This window comes from Trematomus bernacchii, unplaced genomic scaffold, assembly GCF_902827165.1.
Source record: "Trematomus bernacchii unplaced genomic scaffold, fTreBer1.1, whole genome shotgun sequence".
Taxonomy (NCBI): Eukaryota; Metazoa; Chordata; class Actinopteri; order Perciformes; family Nototheniidae; genus Trematomus; species Trematomus bernacchii.
The window spans coordinates 472,036-498,489 of record NW_022987519.1 but is presented as its reverse complement, the minus strand read 5'-3'; the positions used below and the strand labels follow the sequence as shown (position 1 = coordinate 498,489).

General features: G+C 41.5%; 1 protein-coding gene across 1 annotated transcript in view; it reads right to left on the bottom strand.

The window, feature by feature from the left end:
* Positions 1-26,454, bottom strand: part of cadps2 (Ca++-dependent secretion activator 2) — a 216,586-nt gene that overhangs the window by 134,634 nt on the left and 55,498 nt on the right. Inside the window, 3 exon segments of the mRNA XM_034116812.1 lie at positions 6,453-6,493; positions 6,496-6,750; positions 6,753-6,783. Of these exon segments, the coding sequence (XP_033972703.1) occupies positions 6,453-6,493; positions 6,496-6,750; positions 6,753-6,783 (327 nt within the window).

The window sequence follows — 26,454 nt, the reverse complement described above, 5'->3', positions numbered from 1 at the left end:
GCTACTTTCACTATATTTTGATGATAATACTTTTCTACTTTTACTTGAGTAACATTTTGAATGCAGGGACTTTTACTGTAACAGAGTATTCCTACACTCTGGTACTTCTACTTTTACTCAAGTACAAGATCTGGGTACTTCTACTTTTACTCAAGTACAAGATCTGAGTACTTCTACTTTTACTCAAGTACAAGTCTGAGTACTTCTACTTTTATTCAAGTACAAGATTGAGTACTTCTACTTTTATCAAGTACAGATCTGAGTACTTCTACTTTTACTCAGTCAAGATCTGAGTACTTCTAACTTTTACTCAAGTACAAAGGATCTGAGTACTTCTACTTTTATCAAGTACAAGGTCTGAGTACTTCTACTTTTATTCAAGTACAAGATCTGAGTACTTCTACTTTTACTCAAGTACAAGATCTGAGTACTTCTACTTTTACTCAAGTACAAGATCTGAGTACTTCTACTTTTACTCAAGTACAAGATCTGAGTACTTCTACTTTTACTCAAGTACAAGATCTTGTACTTGTACTTTTACTCAGTACAAGTCTGAGTACTTCTACTTTTACTCAAGTACAAGATCTGAGTACTTCTACTTTTACTCAAGTACAAGGTCTGAGTACTTCTACCTTTTACTCAAGTACAAGATCTGAGTACTTCTACTTTACTCAAGTACAAGATCTGAGTACTTCTACTTTTCACTCAAGTACAAGGTCTGAGTACTTCTACTTTTATTCAAGTACAAGATCTGAGTACTTCTACTTTTACTCAAGTACAAGATCTGAGTACTTCTACTTTTACTCAAGTACAAGATCTGAGTACTTCTACTTTTACTCAAGTACAAGATCTGAGTACTTCTACTTTTACTCAAGTACAAGATCTGAGTACTTCTACTTTTATTTACTCAAGTACAAGATCTGAGTACTTCTACTTTTACTCAAGTACAATCTGAGTACTTCTACTTTTACTCAAGCAAGATCTGAGTACTTCTACTTTTACTCAAGTACAAGATCTGAGTACTTCTACTTTTACAAGCAAGATCTGAGTACTTCTACTTTTACTCAAGTACAAGATCTGAGTACTTCTACTTTACTCAAGTACAGATCTGAGTACTTCTACTTTACACAAGTACAATCTGAGTACTTCTACTTCTACACAAGACTGAGTACTTCTACACAAGCACCTGAGTACTTCTACACAAGCACCTGAGTACTTCTACACAAGCACTGAGTACTTCTACACAAGCACCTGAGTACTTCTACTTCTACACAAGCACCTGAGTACTTCTACACAAGCACCTGAGTACTTCTACACAAGCACCTGAGTACTTCTCCCACCTCTGGATTTATGGTTTCCACAAAGATCAAAACAACTTGAAAAATGATCTCTAAGGTTTTGCAGAGAATGTTAAAGAAGCTTAATACATTTCTGTATTCATAGCATCATCACGGCTCTGCACTTTATTCCAATGTGTCCCCGTGGTTCACTGTCGACTCAATACAACTCTGAGTTTAATTACATTATGTTTTATTCACACTTAAGCATAAAGAGGGAGTGGCACCTGGCATGCCAGATTAAAAAACTGCAGGATTTTCTAAAGTCTAATGGACTCCTAAAATTCAACAGAATGGACGGAGAGGGAGGAGATGTGAGGGCAATTTGTGTAGAAAGATACGAGTCATAATTCAATCAAATGTGAACACAAAGACATGATACACATACTTGTACATTCAGTGGGACTCACAATTCCTTAAGATATCATTATCCCCAATGCCCATGATGAATAAACATCAATACTGTAAATCCGCTTCATAGATCAATGATGCTACTATAACTTAAGAATGATCAGGTTTCAGAGTTTATTTTTGTATTAAAGTAATCCAGTAATAGGTGTTGGTATATTCATGGGTACACTGCAAACAGGAAGTGTTAATAGCTAGTTCTGCTTACTATTAGTGGTCCCAATTTCCAGGAATTTTCCAAATCCTAGTAAGCGCAAATATGGTAAAATATGTGAAAATATCTGAATGAAGTATTGTGGAGCTGCAGACGAGTCCCGACCTTCAAAACTGTTTTCTACAGACTTAAAAAACCCTAACCCTAACCCTAACCATAACCATAACCATAACCATAACCATAACCATAACCCTAACCCAAGAAAATAAAACTATAATAATTTTAACATATTTTTCAATGATAATGTAAATAAGTTTCAAGAATAACCATTACTTTTAATAGTGAATTATAACGCAATTACAATATCAGTCAAAATAATCTCCGAATCTTTCTCCAAATCATGCAGCCCTAATTCTTAATCAAAGCTTCCACGGACTAATTGATTTACTTCTACCATCTATCTTTGTCTTTAGAGTTGTATACTTAGAACCACATAGTATTCCAGTGGTTGTTTTGAAGTCCTCAGACGTTTGTTGGAGTAAATATCTTGAGAGGTTTCTGGATAATGGCTCAGTGTTTGTCCCTCTGAGTGCAGATGAACACCTGGACTCTCCCTCCCTCTGCAGCTGGAAGTCCTCCTCTCTTCTATTCTTAATCTCCCTCCATCCCCCCCTCTGACAGAGGAGCACACCTCTCTGACTCGCTAAGTCACGCTAATCTTTTATTTGTATCCTCCGCCTCTGCTCTCACTTCTTCAATTTTAGCAAATTTGTTATGTTGATGAAGAGACAGTACAGTGACAATACTTTCCCATACAAGTAGTGAAGTTGGGAGGACAAAGAAATGAATATAGAGCATTTGTATCTGCTCAATGTGAGAGGCTCCCGTGTATGGATGTCATGTATAGTGTAAACAGAGTGGTGCAGGAATGAGTCCTAAAACCCAGGCATGAGTCAGTGTTTTAATACTTCCCGTTCCTTAGCCTGAAAGCAAAAGTTTTTTTTTTAATGTGTTTCTTGTCGTTATCCTGAAATGAGGTCTATTTCAGTCTATACCCCACTGGGGAATGCCTGAAGTCTTTATGCGTCTTTGAAAGTCGCTAACAAGTGACTTAATGACGCTACTAAACAAACATCACACCGAACATTAGCCACCTTTGGCTTAGTGGTGGGGGACGTGAAGTCATGTGAGGCGGCTGTGGCTCAGTGGGGTTAGTGTGCTGGACTTCGAATCAGGGGGTAACAAGTTCGAGTCCCACTGCAGTCAGCATGTCAGTGTGTCCCTGAGACACTTCACCCCAAATTGCTCCTGTGGGATTGTCCACAGTACTGAATGTATGTAAGTCGCTTTGGATAAAAGCGTCTAACAAATGACATGTAATGTAATGTGACCATGTCAGCATCATAAACATTTGTTTGACAGAGAGATTATTTTCTGCAATAATCCAAAATCCCATTGGCTTTTTGTCAAGGGAGCCCCAAAAATACATCATCCCAGCACCACTCTAATCAAAGGGGGCCAAAGCCCGACAATAAAAAGATGATAGGAGGCGTGTGTGGCGCAGTGGGTTAGTGCGTTGGTGTTCGGATCAGGGGAGCACAGGTTCAAACCCCACTGCAGTCAGCATGTCGTGTCCCTGAGACACTTCACCCCAAATTGCTCCTGTGGGGATTGTCCACAGTATTGAGTATGTAAGTCGCTTTGGATAAAAGCGTCTAACAAGTGACATGCAATGTAATGATACGCAAATAAGATGTAGAGATGCGAAACCTTCAGGTAGAGATTGGATGCAGGGTTTTTTTTCTTAATGCAATGAAGAGCTATTTAATTGTCAAGCTTATATACTGAACTGATAGTAATAACTTTAATGTGTGCACTGTGCAGCTGCATTATCCATGAAGTACCAGACAGGACTTCCTGCTGATACTCAATATTAAAAGGACCCTTTTTTTTTCATGAGCACGGTACCTTTTATAACCCCTCCTAACGGTGATATAACAGGAAGGACTCCGAGGTCTACTCCTTATGTCAGCTGTCGCTCCAGGTAACAGAGAGCAGATCGTGTTTCTGACCGTGCCCCGAGGGTTAATTAACCTTCACAAGTTCAAACATCCTCGGCCCCATGCTGCCTCAGGAGTGGCTCCTCTTTCAAATGATGGCTTATGGACAGAAAGGTCAGGAGCCAGAGCCCAGTCTGCTCTGATGGTTAGCTGGCCGGACTCTGTGTGATTGGTCAAACCGCTTAGAGATTCCCGCCCCTTATCCTATCACGTACAATGTGTTGGAGCACTAGCCAATAGAAGAATAAACGTTCTATACTGATTGCTACCTTTTTTCTTTTCTTCTATATTTAAAGAAAGTGTTCTCTCATTGCCGCTATCGAAACATCTCTCCAACTTTAAAACAATCTGACTTTTTTAAACTTTCGTTTCTTATTCCTGTTTGGTCCTCCACCAACTCCTGAGAAAAACATCTCTTAAACTGATACACATTTCTCTTTTCTTCACAGCTAGCTGCTCACCTTCTGTTGTTTGATGTTTGCCACCACCCTCACCAGCTAAGTGTGAATTCCCATTATCCTTGATGATGTCGATCGCAAAGTGATGCGTTGCCCCCCCGTTTCTTGCTAGATTGCAGGACCATTTATAAAACAAATTGTTGTCACTTCAACACACAAAACACGGGGGGGAAAAGGGTCTGAGTGGAAACATTTAAAAGTTACCATTGACGGTCTCTCTCTGTTTGGTAATGAAAGAGATTTCAAGTTGTTGTGAACATGCTTTTCTGAGGCACAGAGATTATAGGAAACCCAGGAAACACAGGTGGAGAGTTCAACACAAGCTTCATGCTCCTTCTTTGTCTCCCCCGGTTTCTATTCTGGCGCCTAATGAAGGAGGACAAATATAGAAAGGGTCCTAGCAACAGACTCAGTTGTGTTTGTTATACAGGAGAGGATGATATCTCAATGGACCCGTGAAGCACATCTGTAAATGCTAGCTATTTATGTTCAGAGTGAAGGGAAACAAACAGCAGAGGATTGCTGAGGATTACTGACGCACTTCTTCCTCCTCTGCAGGTGGTGGGATTCAGAGAAAGTCTGCTCACCCAAATGAACACAAAGAGGCACAGATTTCCTCTCCCCCTCCAGTGGGGTCCATCCAAGCAGAGAGCTGTGGGTTGATTCGGTCACAATGAGGAACGAGGACCCCCAAATGCCTCTTCTTCATCCCATAGTTCCATGCAGGTCTGACAACAACGTTTCATTACCCATGGCAGATCAGCCCTTCTGCTGCCTTGTACATCGTGTGGAAGTCACCGGATAGGCGAAGAAGTCAAACACCTTCGGAAAGTCACGAGTCAGCTTAAATCAATCTGTTTATTACACTGGTATGAACCCAAAATGAACATATGTGTAAGCTTGTGGTAAAGTCAATTCAAGCATCTAACCAAAAACACATCTAAACACCATTGACTTCCAGATGAGGGGAAAGGAGTGATAAAATGCCAACTATAATATAATCATTATTCCATGGCAAATCAGCCCTTCTCACTGACATCGTGTGGGAAGTCACAGATACATGAAGAAGTCAAACCCTGTTGGGTTCATAACATCGTCTGGAGACGCTCAGTGAGAGCTTTACTCACTGTCAAGTCACGAGTCGGCCTAAATCAATGTTTTTTATTACAGTGGTAGGAACCCAAAAAAACGATGGCGGCCGGTGATGATGGCTGCCGTGTCCTTTGGCTCCTCTCCAACTCTGCCTTTTTTTCGTATTATTTCAGTGTTTACATTCATCATGTCCTATATATATGTTGCACTTGTTGGAGGAGCCTGTGACCTGAGTTTCCCATTGACATATCTACACTGTAGCTATGTACAAATTGGTTGATGATTGGCTAATGGCCAAAAAATCGTTATGACATCGTAAAGTGGCCAAAATCTGATCAGCTCATTTTCAGACAGGTTTTTATAAAAATGGATCAGGACAAAAAGAGAGAGGGGACACATGTTGATGTAGAAGACATGAAGAAGAGAACAGGGACACAACAGAAGGGGGACACATGTTGATGTAGAAGAGACATGAAGAAGAGGGGACACATGTTGATGTAGAAGAGACATGAAGAAGAGGGGACACATGTTGATGTAGAAGAGACATGAAGAAGAGGGACACATGTTGATGTAGAAGAGACATGAAGAAGAGGGGACACATGTTGATGTAGAAGAGACATGAAGAAGAGGGGACACATGTTGATGTAGAAGAGACATGAAGAAGAGGGGACACATGTTGATGTAGAAGAGACATGAGAAGAGGGGACACATGTTGATGTAGAAGAGACATGAAGAGAGAGGGGACACATGTTGATGTAGAAGAGACATGAAGAAGAGGGGACACATGTTGATGTAGAAGAGACATGAAGAAAGAGGGGACACATGTTGATGTAGAAGAGACATAGAAGGAGGACACATGTTGATGTAGAAGAGAACATGAAGAAGTGGATTTTGCATAATAGGTGACCTTTAATATACAGTGTATGAAGTGTGTGTGTCTCACCTGGCAGGCGTTGTACAGCAGCTGGTGCTCGAACTTGCGGACCCGAGGATCTGCTGGAACATCTCGTACAGCTGCTCCTTGCTGAGGATGAGCTCGGACACGGCGCTCAGGTGCGCTCGCTGCGGCTGCCGGCGCACGTCCTCCTCTCCGCGATAGATGGCGTCGTACTTGGTGATCCAGGAGCTCAGCACCGTCTCTTTGCTCAGGCCGTCGATCTCCGGCAGGCTGCGACGACGCCGCTCGATGTTCTTCTTGAAGACCTCGCGGAAGTCGTTGGCCGAGCAGCCGCCGCTCTGACCATCCGGGAAACTCGCTCGCTCTTCAGGAAGCCCTGCAGAGGACAGAGGGGGATCAACAATGAGCACTAGTCTATTTATTTTAGAGGTGAATCCAGCTCGCACCGTCCTTCCAGCATTTCCCTATTTTGACCTATTTGTATATAAAGACTATATTGAAATTTAGATTGAGGTTTATTTACTTTAATTCGTTTATTTGACCTTAAAGTTACATAAAAATGTAAAAGTTTATACTAAATACTATTTTCTTGACTTTCATTAAAGATATTGTGAATGGGGAAATAAAAGAGATTGAACTTCTTATATATTTTTTTTAAATGTTGACTTTTTTTCTTTAACCTGAGCCTGTTTTCATGTTTCAGGCTCGAAAATGACATGCCCAAAACAAATGACTACAACTTAACTTCTAAAAAGGGTTATATGAATAATTTCTTTTATCAAGCAAGGTTACATCTGTGAGTTGATGTAGAAGTGTCAAAATCAATATAGATGTTTTTTATTTTAAAGAAAATTCAGATTTTACATAGTAAAAAACTGTAAATTATAGTGTCCGTCCAAAGATTATTTTTACTTATAGTGAAAACTACCCTTGGATGATGGGTTAGTAGACTAAAGCTTTAGGAATCCAAAGTACAACATATAATAAGTACCCTGTATCAAGATTGATGCAAAACAAGTGACATTTTACCTTTTTAGAGAGATTTAGCCAAAACCCCCACTTCTGGGGTCATTTGGGTGGATTTGGACCTATCTCTGGTCCCCCTTGCTCGATTGGGATCGTGACACAACCTTTCTGACCGTTAGAGCCAATAGATCGAAGGGGAGGCCACACACCACACTCATTGTAAAGAGAAAAGGTGGGGGCTGCGCGTCTAGAAATGAAACTAGATTTGCAGATTTTCTCCTTCTGGAGTTTGGAAACTAAAAAGCAGTTTTTATTGCTTATGGATTATCAGAAATAATTTCAAAGAAGGCACAGATACATTGGATGAACCTATGGATTAACTGCAGCATCGTTTTTTTTATCGTTTGAATGCCATTGAAGACCAGTTTTGACCAAGGTAAGCCATGTTAGCGTTTCAGCTACTTAGCTCCACATGTTTATGATGTACGCTTTCGTTTATAGCGTCGCGAATGTTTATCACTGAGTGTTGAGGAGGGCACCGTTAGATTCAGTGTCTCCAGGACACCAAAAACGAGTGGTTGGCTGTGCATCTAGGATAAGTAATAAGGGAGTTATTGTGAGTTTAAGTGCCGTTTTAGGTTACATTTTTTCGCTCGTGGCTAATTCAGAGGCTGAGTGCTAGCATTGTGGTTTTTTTTTTAATTTTTTTTAAAAAAGATCAGTTAGCGGAGTTTCTTCCCGTTACATGGATATAACACATTCATAGTTTTATTCAATATTAAGATTCCTTAGACGTTGTTTCCTGCAAATGACGCGTTTATCGCCGCCGGTACCGGGCGGATGGTGCGTAACAGGTTAAAAATATCTTTATTTAATTTATTTATTGCACACTCTTACTGTAAAAGTTTTATGTATGTTTACTGGCTAGCGCTCCAACACATCGTATGTGATAGGCTAAGGGGCGGGACATCTCTAAGCGGTTGACCAATCACAAGAGAGCCGACCAGCTAACCATTCAGAGCAGACTGGGCTCTGGTTTCAGACAGAGGGTGAAAAGAGGTGCTGCAGCACAGGCAGTATGAGAACAATAAAGAGCTTTTGAACATTAAAGCATGGAGACATGTCCCAGTAGAGACACTACATACTGATATACACCTGAACATCAGCAGGAGAGGACTCTTTAAAGTAGAGACACTACATACTGATATACACCTGAACATCAGCAGGAGAGGACTCTTTAAAGTAGAGACACTACATACTGATATCAAATCAAATCAAATCAAATCAAATCAGGTTTTATTTATATAGCACATTTAAAAGCGATTTTTGGTCGAGCCAAAGTGCTGTACATGTAATAAAAACACATTGCTACAAATCACAATAACGACAATAAATTACAACAGATATATCTTAAAAACAAAATAAAAATAAAACACAACGGAAAAGTCAGGAGTCGTTGCTCCGCTCTGACTAGAAAGCCAGAGAGAAGAAGTGTGTTTTTAGTTTAGATTTAAAAACCCCTAGGGTCTGGGCCGACCTCACATGGAGGGGCAGAGTGTTCCAGAGCCTAGGGCCAGCTGCTGCGAAGGCTCGGTGCCCTCGGGTTTTTGAGCCTGGTCTTAGGGCACTACCAGCAGCAGCTGGTCAGCAGACCTTAAAGCTCTGGCTGGGGTGTAGCGCTGGAGCAGTTCAGCTATATAGGCCGGAGCCAGCCCATTTAGTGCTTTAAAAAACAAATAAAAGGATTTTTAAAATCAATTCTGAACCGAACTGGAAGCCAGTGTAGTGAGGCCAGAATAGGTGGGTGATGTGGTCACGCTTTTTGTGGCCAGTCAGCAAACGTGCAGCAGCGTTTTGGACTAGCTGTAAGCGTTTATTGAGGCCTGGTCCATACCCACATACAGAGCGTTACAATAGTCCAGTCTCGAGGTTACAAAGGCGTTAATAACCCTTTCTAAGTCATTAAAAGATAAATACGACTTGGTTTTGGCCAATAGTCTTATTTTAAAAAAGCAGGATTTTACTACGGTGCTGACCTGCTTGTCGAATTTAAAAGTGCTAGTGAAGGTCACTCCAAGGTTCATGACCGAGGGGAGGATGTTTTTTTTTTGATAGAGCCCAGAATATCAACCGGAGAGGCTGGAGGTTGCGGTCCAAAAAAGATGACCTCGGTCTTGCTCTCGTTGAGGTGAGAAGTTTTTGCTCAGCCAGGATTTTATCTCTTGCTAAGCAGTCCATCAGCTGCTGTAGTGAGTGTGTGACATTTGCTTTGAGAGGCAGGTATATCTGTACATCGTCGGCGTAGCAGTGGAAGGGGAATGTTATGTTTGTGAGTATTGAACCTAGGGTGCAGTATGTACAGTAGAAAAAGGATGGGGCCCAGAATCGAGCCTTGGGGAACCCCACAGGTAAGAGGGGCTTTGGCAGAGGAGAAGGCACCTAGCTGTACCGAGAAGAGCTCCGGTCTGTCAGGTAGGACCTGAACCATGCAAGGGCAAGAGCCTGTGATGCCACGGACTGTTCAAGCCGTGACAACAGGATGCTATGGTCCACAGTGTCAAAGGCAGCTGTCAGGTCTAACAGCACCAAGACAGCTGGGCTACCTGAGTCGGCGGCTAGGAGCAGATCATTAAAAACTCTTAAAAGGGCTGTTCAGTGCTGTGCATGGGTTTAAAGCCAGACTGAAACTTTTCATGGATTCCATGGATGGTTAAAAAAGACTGCAGCTGGGCGTAGACTACTCGCTCCAGGGCTTTTGATAAAAAAGGTAGCTGGGAGATGGGCCTAAAAATTGCGAGAATGGAGGGGTCGAGATTTTTCTTTTTAAGGAGTGGCTTAACCACGGCATGTTTGAAGGCAGCTGGGACACCATCCTGAGTTAAGAGAGGTGTTTAAAAGTAATAAAATACTTGCTCCAACTGAATCAAAAACATCTCTGAGAAGGCGAGAGGGAATGCTTGTCTGAGGTGCAGTTTGTCGGCCGCAGGTGCTTGACTACATCCGAGAGAGAAGAGAGGGATACAGGCTCAAAGTGGTCGAGGGACAGCAGGGCACAGAAAAGGAGCAGGATCTGGGGTAGCAACTAGTGTGGCTAGCCTAAGAGCAGATACATTTTCAATAAAAATGTAAGAAACTTATCACAGAGAGTAGTCGATGGCACAATAGAAGAAACATCACAGGGATTAATGATCGAGTTGAGGACATTAAAAAGAACCTGAGGTTTATGGCTGTTTTTGGAGATGAACAGAGAAATGTGCTCTGTTTTGGCTGCTTTGACTGCCGTCTGGTAGTCAGAAAGGCAAGCACGAAGGATTTCTAGGGAGACATGGAGTTTATCCTTTTTCCATTTTCTCTCTGCACACCTGCAAGCGCGTCTGAGAGCACGAGTACAGTCATTGAGCCACGGCTCTGATAGAACTTTGGCGCGTCTAAGCGTAAAAGGAGCAACAGAATCCAGTATTAGTGTGCATGTCGAATCAAACATGGAGATAAGCTCATCAGCATTAAAAGCACAGTTCACATCTAATTTACACATCGGAGAAGCATTAAAAACATCAGAGAACTGTGAGGGCAGTCAAGGGGTTAATCGAACGCAGACGACGCGCCGGGGCACGTGATTCGACTCCTGCGGAAGGGATGTAGGTTGTAAACAGAACCGGTAAATGGTCTGAGATACGCGTTGCTGCACATATTTCATCCACAGATACAGACAGTCCAAACGATAATACTAAGTCCAAAGTGTGTCCTTTTTTCGTGTGTTGGGCCAGCCACGGACTGAACGAGACCAAAAGAATCAAGGAGATTTAAAAAGTCCCTAACCAGAGGTTTGGACTCGCAACACACATGGACATTGAAGTCTCCGGAGATCAAAACACGATCATATTTCACCATGATCCCGGACAGAAAGTCAGAAAAGTCATTTATGAAATCCTTATTACACTTTGGCGGACGATACACGACTGCGCAGAGTATAGGCGAGGCCGGGTTCAGTTCAAAAAGCTGCAACTCAAAGCTAGCATAGCTAGATACAGGGTGAAGCAATCGGCATTGAAGGCTAGCTCTAAACACTGATGCTATGCCCCCACCATGGCCAGTGGCACGGGGGGAGCTGAAGAATGTACAGTCAGGAGGAAGAAGTTCAGAGAACGGTGTATACTCGCCAGCGTGGACCCAGGTCTCCGTCAAGAACATAAAATCCAGTTCACGAGAGGTGAAGAAGTCGTTTAGCAGGAACGTTTTGTTTGCTATCGACCTAGCATTTAGCAAAGCCATGCAAAGTTTTCGCTCCGGGCTTGCCGAAGGTGTAGTGCGTCTCAGCTGACGAAGATGTACGTGTTGAACGCTGCGCGGGCCGGGAGCAGTCAGTCGGGCAGGAGGAGCTGCCAGCGGGCCCTCAGAGTCCGGAGCTCCGGAAAAAACGGGGCGAATCCACCGATCCCCTCACGTGGCGTGCAGCGGGAGGGCCGTGACATCTGAGGCGTGGATAATTCACAGAAGAAGCCGTCAGGTATGCCTTCAGATGGACCAGTGCACCACCACGCTTTCCCCGTCGTCGAAAGCGCTTTCGGCGAGGCAGGATGCAGTGTGACCGGCGTAGGTAAGTGGGGATATCCGACAGTAGAGGGGGGGGGGCGATTTATGGTTGCCAGATGTAGGTTTGGGCAGCCAATATCAACTCCAGTGAGGGTCTGAGGTGGAGGAGAGCTTGGCGATCATAAACGAGCAGAGCAGAGACATTCTGACAAACATAAAACAAAACAGGATAGCTAAAGGTAGAGAGCTGAGCGAGCGGCGAGCCGACACAGGCGCCATCTTGAATCACGTCACCTGATATACACCTGAACATCAGCAGGAGAGGACTCTTTAAAGTAGAGACACTACATACTGATATACACCTGAACATCAGCAGGAGAGGACTCTTAAAGTAGAGACACTACATACTGATATACACCTGAACATCAGCAGGAGAGGACTCTTTAAAGTAGAGACACTACATACTGATATACACCTGAACATCAGCAGGAGAGGACTCTTTAAAGTAGAGACACTACATCCTGATATACACCTGAACATCAGCAGGAGAGGACGCATTTAAAGTAGAGAGACACTACATACTGATATACACCTGAACATCAGCAGGAGAGGACTCTTTAAAGTAGAGACACTACATACTGATATACACCTGAACATCAGCAGGAGAGGACTCTTTAAAGTAGAGACACTACATACTGATATACACCTGAACAATCAACAGGATAGGACTCTTTAAAGTAGAGACACTACATACTGATATACACCTGAACATCAGCAGGAAGAGGACTCTTTAAAGTAGAGACACTACATACTGATATACACCTGAACATCAGCAGGAGAGGACTCTTTAAAGTAGAGACACTACATCTGGATATACACCTGAAACATCAGCAGGAGAGGACTCTTTAAAGTAGAGACAACTACATACTGATATACACCTGAACATCAGCAGGAGAGGACTCTTTAAAGTAGAGACCCTACATACTGATATACACCTGAACATCAGCAGGAGAGGACTCTTAAAGTAGAGACACTACATACTGATATACACCTGAACATCAGCAGGAGAGGACTCTTTAAAGTAGAGACACTATATACCAGAGGTGGGGACTCGAGTCACATGACTTGACTCGAGTCAGACTCGAGTGGCATATTTTTTGACTTGAGACTTGCTTGACTAACATTGATAAAAGACTTGACTTGACTTTGACTTGGTATTCATGACTTGAGACTTGACTTAAGCTTGAGACAGATGACTTGAAAGGACTTGACTGTTTAAAATTAAATATTTGCGTTTGTTTTTGTAGTGAGATATTACGTTTAGTTTTTCGAAAAACGTGATTGGGTGATTATAGCACCGTGCGCGCAAACCTGGCAACCCACTAGACGGCAGGCGCGTCAGTTAACATGGCAGCGGCTAGCGTTACTCCACAAATAGTGAAGTTTGGATTCAAGGATTATGTTGTCGATGACGCTAATAAGAAGAGAACAGCGGTATGCAGGGTCTGCAGCATAAAGATCAGTGACACGACCACCACAACATCCAACTTCATTCGTCACTACAAAAAAACCCACAGAGAAAGGTGCGTGAATGTGTTGTGTTAGCTAGAAAGCTAACGTTAAGTTTAAGCTACGTTAGACTTGGTTTCAAATCGATTAAGCATTGCAAAGAGAAGACAAAACGGTAAATGAACACTAGAACCACCAAGGGATTCATTTTGACTAACCCTGATACTGACGGGCTGTCAGGAGAGGGAGAGAGAGAGGAAAAGAGATGCCTCGTTTATTTCCCCTGTGTTATCAGAAGTTACTGTAAACTGTTGAATAATGTAGTTCATCTACTTTTAGTAGTTTGTTTAAATGTTTTAATTATGTTGTTTTTGTTTGTAGAAGTGCATCATTCCTTGATTTATTGTAAAATGAATCTGAACTTTTTGATCTGTTATGATGATAAACTGAAGCAATTTCTAAATTAACCCAATTAAGTGAGTTTTAAATCGTCCTACATAGTTTATAAGGAAATTATGAAGAGGAACAAATTCAATGATTTGAAAATGATATCTATGTAGGTGCTGACGCTGTTGGCGGTTCTAGTGTTAACAGACATTTAAATTAAATATGTGTAATGGCAAATGCCATATATGATTTTCTTACCTGGAATTCTGCCTTTTTGAACAGACTGATTGAGTCCTAGCTATATTGTCTGCAGTTCTATGGTTAATATGAATCTAATATTATTGTCATCGGTCTAAATTAGATTTCAAATGATTAACTGTGTATGTAATGAAGATCATAGTGTGGGTTGAATCCATTTTCATAACCACTGTAAATGCGGAAACTGGGCTTATTCATCAGAATTTCGTATGACTTGACTTGACTTGACTTGACCTGAGCAATGACTTGACTTGACTTGCTTGACTCTCACCACAGTGACTTGGGACTTGCTTGATACTTGTAGGTCAAGACTTGAGACTTGCTCATGACTTGCACATGTAGGACTTACTCCCACCTCTGCTATATACTGATATACACTTGAACATTAGCAGAATATGACCTTTTTAAACTCTCTTCAGACTTTCTGTTAGGACTGAAACATCCAGAGTCATTCAGTGGATCTGGTGTTAAACTCTTTCACATTTGTTGCAGAATTTGTGCTGCTCACAGTCTGACAGAGCAGTAAGTGGCAGAGAGAGAAGCATCAGTTTCTCAGAGTGACAGAGACAGTCTCTCGGTGTCTCACCTCCTCCTGTTAGTCGCTGTGAGACTGTGAACAGAACATCAGTGAGAAGAGGAAGACTCATCTGATGGAGGCCCAGAGCTCGCAGAGCAGCAACTTCAAAAACATTCCAGAAAACATTTTAGAAATTCAGATTCATTCCCCTACTGACCAGTCATGTCCTTCAAACTTCAAAATCCACCATTTATTTACACGAAAATAAAAAATGAAACGGTTACAAAAACAGTGATTATGTAAAGCCAGATTTTATAACTTCAGATGTGAAAACGCTCAACATCACTACTGGATCTGTGCAGTCGATACCAATCAATGAGTCACGAGAAATGAAGCTTGTACAAAACGATTATTTCCTGTTTAGTGTTCTGTTCTGTTTTAGGGCTCAGAGAGATTTGTGACAAGCCAGAGGTAATGAAGAAAAGTGTCAACAGAAAGAGCTTTTCACAAAACAATAACCCGATCATAATAACTCAACACGTGACATCTTAAAGCGTGATACGTCCAGATGTTGCTGCTGGCTCCTTGCTGAGGACTGCATGCATGATAAAGGCCGCTGATGGTTGATACCATGGAAACAGGACTGCCATTGAGAACCATGTGAGTGTTTATGTGATGAGCCTGTGGTTTGGAAATCCCTCAATATCTTTGTTCAATCCACATGGCAATTTGTTTTTCTTTTACTGGCTTTTGTCTGTTTTTCCCCCCCCATCTTTCAAAGGGTTTTTCTGGAGTGTTTTTAATGAAATGAAGTTCAGAAAACAGAAGGGGGACCTTTGCTGTACAGACTAAAAGCCCACTAAAGGCACATTCACTCCCCAAAATGAGGATTTGTATATTAAATAACAAATGTTTTGCAATTAACTTACTTTTGAAAAACTTCTGCATGAAACGCATGCACCCAGAGAATGAGTAGGTGTTTTAAATGTTACGTTTCTTGGTTGAAATGCGTGTGATTGGGCAGTAGTGAGTAAACTACAGGATACATTAGACTTGAGATCATGAGCTGTGTGAGGATACATTGAGTTTGATGTTAAATGTGGCAACCATACACTTTGGTAAAATGTAGTAAGCACAATTTGTGATATTGGGCTATAGACATAAACATTGATTGATTGATTTGGAAGCATGCAACAACGTAACGTTTTCTTGAAATCAAAGGTACTCCAGTTGAGTAATTACTTAAATTGTTGATTTAATGCAAATGTGTGATAATAGGCGTTTAACAAATTGACTTGACTTATTGGCCAATGGCAGCAGCAGAACATGCAACATTTCTATTTTTAAAAAGACGAGATCCTTATTTTTCAGATAAGCTGGAGTTGGTCCTGTGACTGACAGCTGATAGATTTCACCACGTGTTCAGCGCCAGTCTGTTCTGAGGGTTGTCAGCGGCGCCTCCTGAGAGCGAGAGACCAGCGGAGCGTGAACCAACAGCAGATGGAGAGTTACAAACCTAACAACGTGGAACAGAAACCACTTGAAGCTGAGAGATTCAACAAGCAGAGAAGAAGCAAAAAAAAGCCCATAAAACTAATGTTTTAGTTTCAAACAGCAAATCAGCTGTGGGGGTGTGACGCTGAGAGAGAGTCCTCTTTATGGTGATGAATGGAAATGGGCGAGTGTTAAGTGGATGGAGTGGGATGTGACAGATGCAGCTGCCACCAGGGGAGCTGCTAACAGCGGCTAATCTGCATCGCTCACCACAAACACACATTGAAGTGAAGCAGAGGAGGCGGGACCGACTGTTTCAGACGAGGACACTTGGAAGGAGGGCGCAGATGTTGGAGTGCAGAGTGGGATTTAGCCATGACAGTGTAACAAGGATGCAAACTCATCGACTGGTTTCAGGTTTATTTAGCCGGCCAGGTGGGACCAGAGGATTTGTTCCAGAGAGAACCAAGAGTCGTGTTTCTTACTAACAAACCAAAAAGAGCAAGGGAGCTCATTAGTGTCTGTAACACAGTCTAAGTCCTGGAGGTTTAGAAATACTGAAACATGCATATGCAACCAATCCATACTTTCATTTAGCTGCTGGTTAGGAGTTATTTTTAGATAAAGCTGTAGGGATGATTTATTTGTGTCAGCCAAGCAGAGAGTTAGCATCGCTATGGTTCCCTTAACAAAATGCTAATGGGAATTGGATGATAATGGTGGAGAATAATCTCTGTGGTAAACCAAAGATTATGAAATGTACACGTTTTGTTCAGCAAGACAATCTCTCTCCTCCTTTTTAGGATTATTTTCAGCGTAAATGCAATAGCCAGAATTATAAAGCTGATGTTAGGCAAACAGATTACATCACCACTAAAGTAAAGTTCAACTTGTGTTGATTATGAGGTCTGATGTCTCCGGGACTTCTGTGATCCTTTAGCGACTTGTTTTGAAAACATAAAGGCTACACATTTTGTATGTCGTAGAACAAAATGTTAAATCTCTCAACTTTATAAACAAAACCCATTCAAAAAAACAAATACCAAGGTACCAACGTGTGTCTGAAAAACAGTGTAAGTCATTCAAAGAGGGTTAGAGATACTAACGAATGTAGCAAACCAACCCAAACATTTACAAAACAGCAATGTGATTATTTAAGTAAAAGCTCCAAAGATCAGGACTGACGTGTTTTTTGTCGTGGAATTAAACGTTAAAATCTCTTCAGCTTGTGTTAACCAAAGACCTTACATCAGGCTCATAACCAAACGTCCATTGACTTCAAGACGAGGGAACAAGAAGTGCAGAAAGGCCGACTCATTTCTGTGTTTAAGGACTAATTGCTGCAAATTAGAGACTTCCAATACATTTGGGAAAAGGCATAAGGTCCACGGTGTCTGTTCACAGGCTTTACTAAACAACATGGTGAAATGTCCGAAAAGCAACAAAATCACTGACCATTTGTACTTAGGTAAATTATAGACTGCTTTTAAATAGAGCTTTTCCATTTAAAGTGGACCTATCATGCTATATTATAATAATATAGTGTAGGACCATACCTATATAAGGCATATTTATACTTTTTTCTTTTCAAAATACCAAACAGATCATGCATTTTAGCCATGCCTCATTTCGCTCAATTTGACATTTTTTAGCTCTGTTTTAGCAAGGGCTGATTCTGTGAGAACAGCACCATCTACAGGCCTGGCATATGTACTACAGCGTCTCCAGCGCTTTCGAACGGCAATGGCCGTGGCTGTCTCCTCCTGATTGGTGGAGTTGGCCCAATAGCCGTAGCGCCACCGTCCTGACGTCAGGACAGTGTTCAAATCTGGATCAGTTTTTATCAGATCCGTTGCAGCCCCTTTTTTAGAGATTTGGGTATGGAGGGAAATAGAGAGGGTTGTGTTTTCTGACACTTGGTGAGTTCCCTGGAACACCGGGGACACATATTCATGTATAAAAGACGTACACAAGTGCATTTTGCATGATAGGTCCCCTTTAAGAGTCAGCCTTAGCTATTCACACACATTCATACACACTGATGGCCATCGGGAGCAATTTAAGGTTAAGTATCTTGCCCCAGCACACAACAACATGTTGACTATAGGGGCTGGGAATCAAACCACAGACCTTCCAGTTGGTTGACAACGACTCTACATCGCAGTCTGTAAAACGAATGATGCAACATGCAGGCAACGTGACAGAGTTTGAGCAGATTCACAAAGAAAGATTGGGGAAACTGCAACGTCCAAATAAACAAGTCTGATGGATGTGATTTCACACTGAATTCAGGGTGAAGTTATTGCCAAAAGTTGCACCTACTGATTACTGACTATGGGGCGACAAATGCTTATGCAAAGAAGAGTTTTGTATTTGTTCATTATAATGGAATAGAGCTGTTGGTCTGGGTCCAAAGAACACATACGGTAAGGTCTACAGGTGAATCCTTTAGCGTATCCGTGATAAAAGAAGTAATTTGGTTTTCATCCCACCGTGCAAAATACTGGAAATTGAATCTTCAGTTTCCCATAACAGAATTACATTGACATTAACTAAGAGATTCAGCAGTGTTCATCGGACTGTCATGATGTCAACCTGCTATCAGCAGAGGGTATAACGATAATTATTTAATGATGGTGACTGGCATGAAGACGGACTAATGGAGGAGTTGGTCACTTATTAACCAGCACAGATCATTTGTCCATGTCGGCGTGATTACTGTTTTCATTTTGTCTAACTGTTCCCCATCTGAGCTGAAACGGGCAGAGGATAATGTGACGTTTCATTACAGGAGAAAGGATCATGTAAGAGTAAAGAGTAAAACATCCAATTTACTACACGGCCTGCAATTATTCTCATGTTTGTGTAAACGTATAAGTGGCCTGAGCTATCTCGCACGCTATACTTTTCTTACAAACAACATGTTTTTCTATCTTTCAATAATATACCAGTTCCAGTCTGAGGCACTCAGCTCAAAGCCCATTGGACCATTTTAAAGAAGTAAACTTAAAGCAGAATACAGCACACATTTTATTAGTGAATGAGGCATTTGATGGGGACTATTTTCAGAGGTGGATTAATCTACATTTAGTGAGCATTTGTGGCAGCAGGACGGTGTGTGTGTGTGTGTGTGTGTGTGTGTGTGTGTGTGTGTGTGTGTGTGTGTGTGATTAAGTCAAAATAAATGACAGAGTGTGTGTTCATGGTAATATGGGAATATATCACCCAGTGCAAAAGTGTGGCTATATTTGGAATTAGAATAAGATATATACAGTATCAGGCTAAGATACACACACAATCATTATTTGTTATTGTGAATGAATGTATGATAATCATAGATGATTACATTATTTTACATTACATGTCACTTGTTAGACGCTTTTATCCAAAGCGACTTACATACTCAGTACTGTGGACAATCCCCACAGGAGCCATTTGGGGTGAAGTGTCTCAGGGACACAACGACATGCTGACTGCAGTGGGGTTTGAACCTGTGACCCCCTGATCCGAACACCTATGGAAAACCCACTACGCCACACGCCTCCATTATCATGTATGTGTATGTATGTTAATGTGAGGTCACTCCCTCCTGTCACTCTGCTGGGAGTCCAGACACCCCGTCTAGTCGCTGTGAGCCTCGATCAATCGACCGGGGAGCAGTGTAGGGATCTGATGCCTTGCTCAATGGCACCTCTTAAAGTATCAGTCCACTTGTATTGTTTATCCTCTGGTTCCCCCAAACCAAGTCCTTACAGACTGAGCCACTGCATCCCATAATGTTTGTTGCAGGGGGCATTTTTGTAGCAATGACCGTTTGTTTCTGAAGTTTAGACTATTGGGTCAATGAGACATTTATCGGTCGATTGGGGTATTGAAATAATGGGCCATTTTCTTTTTGAGAATATGAATGAAATTGGAGACAATATAATCTTGAGTTCTCAGACTGACATCATGGTTGTCCAGACTCTGTATTGAAACTCTACAATGGCAGATGTGAGCTCTAAATCTGGCCCTCAGTCAGACTGCAGCCCTCCCTCTGCTGCTCTCCGGATTCTATAGACTCTCTCCCACTTTGTCTGGCGACATAAATGTCAGCCATTATTACTAATGAATCGATCAGCAGGAGACTTCCTCCCTCCCTGCTGCTGGAATTAATTGGAGATTTAAAATTTCACTGAATTATTTACACACCAGCAGAGCGCCGGGAGTCAGGAGATTAAAGACACAGGCGACGAAGGTTTGCAGCTTTCTGAGCGTCGGTACATCTGCCGGAGAGGAGATCAATTCACAAAGTATGGTGCCATGTTTTGGAGCTGCACATCAGCCGAGCATCATGGGTATTATAGTATTTAAAGCTGTCGGAAAAATCAACAGTCTAAACATGATTCCACAGAAATGAAGTGGAAATAATGAAGTGGTTGTCATAATTAAAAACAGACTTCCCTGGATGTGACATGGAATTGTACTTCAAAAAATATGAAAGTAATTATAATGTTGAGAATAAAGACTAATTAATCTACAGAGTGGTGTAGGAATGAGTCCTAAAACGCGGGAATGAGTTGCCTTTTAGTTCTTCCGATTCCCTTGTCTCGAAGTCAATGGTTTTTTGAGCGTGTTTTTGTGGAGTAGTGCCATTTCCAAATAGCAGTAAGCACACAATTGTAAAATAGTGAAGGCAAGGTATGGGATAGTATCTGAATGAAGTACTGTGGTGCTGCAAAGGAGTCCCAACCTACAAATGATATTCTAGAGCAGTGGTCACCAACCTTTTTAAGCCCAAGATCCCGACCTCGGCCTTGGAGAAAGGCGAGATCTACCTATTGCAATTGAGTGAAAAAGACGGCCCAGACAGTGCTTCCAACTTGAGGCCTTTTATGTCGGCTAATTGCATCTGAATTACATCAAATCATTTGGTGCAACTTCCAATTTGATTAAACCAAGAACACAACATAACTAACATGTCAAAAAGGATAAATATATATGTTTACATCATACCTATTTTAAGTTTAATTCATTCCTTCATTACAATTCTAAATACAAATGTATGTAGCTTATTTTCCATTTGTTTGAGTGAATGTGTAAATTATTTGCATAACATTGTGCAGTGAGCAGATAACATAAAGTGCCATGTTAACTGTGAGGCTTATCCACTGAAGCTTCATGCATGTGCAACATTAACATTAAAACTAGCTATTTTGAACACAATTCTTACAAATTCAAAATTCTTTATCCGTGCATAGACCATTGGTGCGTTCACACCGGACGCGGCGCGATTACATGCAAAGACAATGCAAAGACGCGGACAGACACGGTTGATGCGAATGACGCGTTCACGCGGTAGCCAATCAGCGGTGAGGATCTCAGCCTGCTGTCACTGACTGACGTTGAATCAGAAAACCAAAACAGCAGCCGTTAGCTGTTAGCACTCAGAGCTCACAGCTCCTCATATCTGTTCAGAAACTGGACACAAGTTAAACAAGAACAAACCACAGCCTGTCTGTGTCATGGCGAATACAGTCGCTGTTGTATCTGTGTCTGTATGACGCTGTTGTGAGTGTGGACGGAGCAGATACAAAGTTAGTTTAGCCTGATCGATCCGATCATTCAGAAAACACACATTTTAAAAGGTTTTTCGACTGCCGTCTTGTCTGCACACTTGTCAAAGCATTAACTCAGGTTTCTTACTAACCGGTATCAGTATGTAGTTATTCCGGCATCATTTTGAAACGTGTATTACGATTAAATCACGGTCAAATATGTTCATTTTGTTGTAGTTGGTATCTACCATAAGTGCAGTGAGTTCAAAAATATGCAGCATCACTTGAAGTCAGTCTATTATTTTCGTGAGCGACAAGGAATGTCTCAAAGATACATACGTCAATCAAGTGGCACCTGCTAACGGGGTGGTGGATGAAAGGCGTACATCTAAAAACTATACTTTTCTTTTGTTACTTTTGTTGTTTTTAACGGTGCGCGATCTACCCGCACCACACTCGCGATCGATTGGTTGGTGACCACTGTTCTAGAGGCTTCCATGTTTCCTTCCATGATCATTTGTATATATTTTTTAATGATGATGTGAATAATGTTTGAAACATTTTTCTAATATTGCTATATCAGTCCAAGTGTTCGCAACTAGTTATTTTTTCAAAATCATTCAGCCTTAATAGAGACACATTACAAAGTCTTCTAACTCTGAGTCTTAGACCAGTAGGATTTCTCCCTTGTGTCACTTGATCTGATAAACTGTTCTGTCACAGCGTTATTCAAACTCTCTTTAAAGTGCTCCACCATCAGCGGTGAGGAGCTGTGGATCGCCACTACTCATATATATCTTCATGCATAAAACATGTTTCAGCTTGAAATTAAATCGTCTCCATCGCTTGCTTCAACTCTGTTAGTCTGTCAGAGAGCCTGAACCTTTCATATCAGCATAAAAGCTTTAAATTGAGTGCAAATGTAGAATAAGTTCCACTTAAATGGTCATAGAGAAAGCAAAAGTCAGCAGGACTGGCACTTTGAATGTTAAGAGCTCTATGGATCATATCCAGATTTAAAAAGGAACTTTTTTATTATTTAACAAATCAATAAGAGAAAAGTTAGGCTTCTTACATTTCGGAGATGAGGCTTAAAGTTTGAAGACAAGGAACCAAAAAGTGAAGAAATGTAACTGTAATGATCACTTCTAATGTTCAGGGTTTAACTAGATGAAGTTCTGCTTTAAACCTGTAGTTTGCTCAGCGGAATGATATCTGATAGTTGAATTGAAGGAGAAAATAGTAAATAGTAAAGGACCAAATACTGATCCCTGCGGTACTCCAGAAGAAAAACGGGTATCGTAGGATTTACATAATCATAAAAAAAGATATTTTCAAATAGATAGAAATAAAAAATTGTTTAACCAGTTCCAAGTATGCCTTCCTTAATTGAAATGAAACTCTTTTGGTCAGCTTCTTAACGTACTATACACTCAAAAACAGGAGGCCATTTTCATGATATAAAGAAGTACAGAAAGAACATCTAAAAAGTCATAATGAGTTACATCCAAATCCATTTACCTCGGGCAAGAACGTTTTACTTTAGAGTTTTCTTGACATTGTCGGAAATGCAAAAATCCTACCAGAGCGACTTTTGAATCCTGACACTGTGATAAAGATAACAAATAAAGACAGTATGACTGTGATTATGTAAATGAAGCTCAGACAGTTAAACAGTCCAAACGTTTATCATCAAATTGACTGCAGGGAAAATGAGTTCTGACTGAAATATGTAGAAGAGATGCACATTTATTGCATCACTAAAAGAAAGACAAAAGTTATTCAAATATGAGTGTCACGAACTGCACTCATCCAGACTTTGTAAGCATGTTCGTGAGAAAACGGTTAAAGCGTGGAAGATTCATTTGGTCTTGAAACCTCGACTGGAACCTCCGACAGCGTTGTTTTTATTGAGTGTCATTTTCTGCAGCCTGTATCAGATCGTCTAGCAGCCAAACTGATTTGATAGTTTATTCTAAAAAAAAAACAATCACTACATGTTCAATAAAACCCTGATGGTGAGCAGATTAAAGGAACAAGCTCTGCCTCCAGCGACACTGCACAATCCTTTTAACGCCGGCCCAATTTTTCCTTTCAAATTGCAAATGTCACAGACGAAGCGTGAAGTGGGGGAGTTATGAAAGTCATCAGTCTGAGAGGGGAACTAAAGAGGAGAACCACAGTCATCACTAACAGCTGTTTGCTCTGAGTCGAGGTGACGGATCAGATTCATCAGGAGCATCTGAAGGATTCGGTTCTGATGGTACATTCTGATTGGTCCTCTGGTTTAGGGTCTGATCGGACAGGTAAGACAGGAAGTCAAAGAGAGGTGAAGTGGCTTCGATGGAGAAAGGACCTCCTGCTGCTGTGTGACTCGATATATATTTTAATATCATGAATCGGGAAAAAATGAAGGAACGATAAAAGAAAATAAGAAGATAAGTAATAAATAATTTAAAAAAAATAACACAATATTAATATTTAATTCACAATTAACTTCAAGATCATGAACCGGAACAAAAATAAAACATGGTAATTATTTTTTTAAATAAAACAATCAAAATAAATAAAATGTAATATATAAATATTTGATATATGCTAATATGAATGAATAAATTACCTTTTAATATTGAAAATAAGAGAACAAATAAGGTGATTATACAAATAAATACAAAAACGTATATTGTATGTTGGGATTATAAAACAGCTAAGGAAGGGGGGGGGGGGGGGGGGGGGGTGTTTTGCCTGAGCAATCAAGGGAATGTTAATTACTAGTGTTGAGTTGTTTTGATTAAATACCTCTAATTTTGAAATGTTCTGTAACCAAAGTCATCAAGTATGTTAACAAAAAGTTACAGACAAATTCCAATTAAAACCTTTAAAAAAAAAAGAAAGATGAATCAGAATGAGAAATGCAGGACATCAGGGACGTCGAACATAGAAGACATCAGTACAAAGCGGCTCAGAGAAGGCAATACAAAAATACGTTGAAATGAAAGAAGCCAATGATTTCCCCCTGTCGGATTCAGAGACTGATTTTGTGCTTCTCGTTTATTTCCTGGACAAACAACACAAGGCTGAATGACAAAAGTTTGGGAACAGATTTAGACTTGTGATTTTGGATGTGCTTATCCATCTGTAGGAGGAAAATCCTTCTGACCGCCAGAAAACAGAGAGTTCCAAGCTGGAAACAGAGAAAGTGTTTGAGCTGAACACAAATAATGGAAGCCATTACTGTCACAATACTCTGCCATGTAGCAACTCATTTCACATCATGACTCTGTATCTGCCCTGCAATGACCTCTGTGTTCCTGCTGTCCCATCACATGACCTCTGTGTTCCTGCTGTCCCATCACATGACCTCTGTGTTCCTGCTGTTCCCATCACATGACCTCTGTGTTCCTGCTGTCCCATCACATGACCTCTGTGTTCCTGCTGTTCCCATCACATGACCTCTGTGTTCCTGCTGTTCCCATCACATGACCTCTGTGTTCCTGCTGTTCCCATCACATGACCTCTGTGTTCCTGCTGTCCCATCACATGACCTCTGTGTTCCTGCTGTCCCATCACATGACCTCTGTGTTCCTGCTGTTCCCATCACATGACCTCTGTGTTCCTGCTGTTCCCATCACATGACCTCTGTGTTCCTGCTGTTCCCATCACATGACCTCTGTGTTCCTGCTGTCCCATCACATGACCTCTGTGTTCCTGCTGTCCCATCACATGACCTCTGTGTTCCTGCTGTTCCCATCACATGACCTCTGTGTTCCTGCTGTCCCATCACATGACCTCTGTGTTCCTGCTGTTCCCATCACATGACCTCTGTGTTCCTGCTGTCCCATCACATGACCTCTGTGTTCCTGCTGTTCCCATCACATGACCTCTGTGTTCCTGCTGTCCCATCACATGACCTCTGTGTTCCTGCTGTTCCCATCACATGACCTCTGTGTTCCTGCTGTTCCCATCACATGACCTCTGTGTTCCTGCTGTTCCCATCACATGACCTCTGTGTTCCTGCTGTCCCATCACATGACCTCTGTGTTCCTGCTGTCCCATCACATGACCTCTGTGTTCCTGCTGTTCCCATCACATGACCTCTGTGTTCCTGCTGTCCCATCACATGACCTCTGTGTTCCTGCTGTTCCCATCACATGACCTCTGTGTTCCTGCTGTCCCATCACATGACCTCTGTGTTCCTGCTGTTCCCATCACATGACCTCTGTGTTCCTGCTGTTCCCATCACATGACCTCTGCTGCTCACCTGAACATGTATCCATCGGCCCGGTCTATTGGGTCTGTTGTGCTTCTGCTTTTGTCTCTTGCAATGTGAAGTAACTTTCTAATTTACCCAGCCCAGGTCCCAGAGTCGTTATTACTTTTTAACTTTTTATTTTTTAAGATTTAAAAATTACAAAGATACCTTGAAAAAGTGGAAGAAGTAGAAGAAAAAGAAAAAACGAAGGTGAAGAAAAACAAGTGCAGAAATGTTTAAACCGACATGCGAAATCAGAGTTGAATGTTCCTTTATGAGAAAGACAAACTACGAAACACTTCAAAGGTTTACACACTCCTCCTCAGCTCAGAGTCAATCCACTTTCATGCTACATTAGCAGCTTCCATGTGAAAACTAGTATCAGAGCAAACAGACAGGTACAAGCCACGCACACACACACAGATACAGGCAACACACACACACACACACCCCGTCAGAGGGATGTGTGCACGGCCTAAGAACATGACACTGTGTTTCTCTGGAAGCTAAACTCAGCTGCAGTGTGTGAGATATGTTCTGATGTCTTGACATGATGTTCAGTCAGAGACAGAAACAACAAGCTGTTTTGTTTAC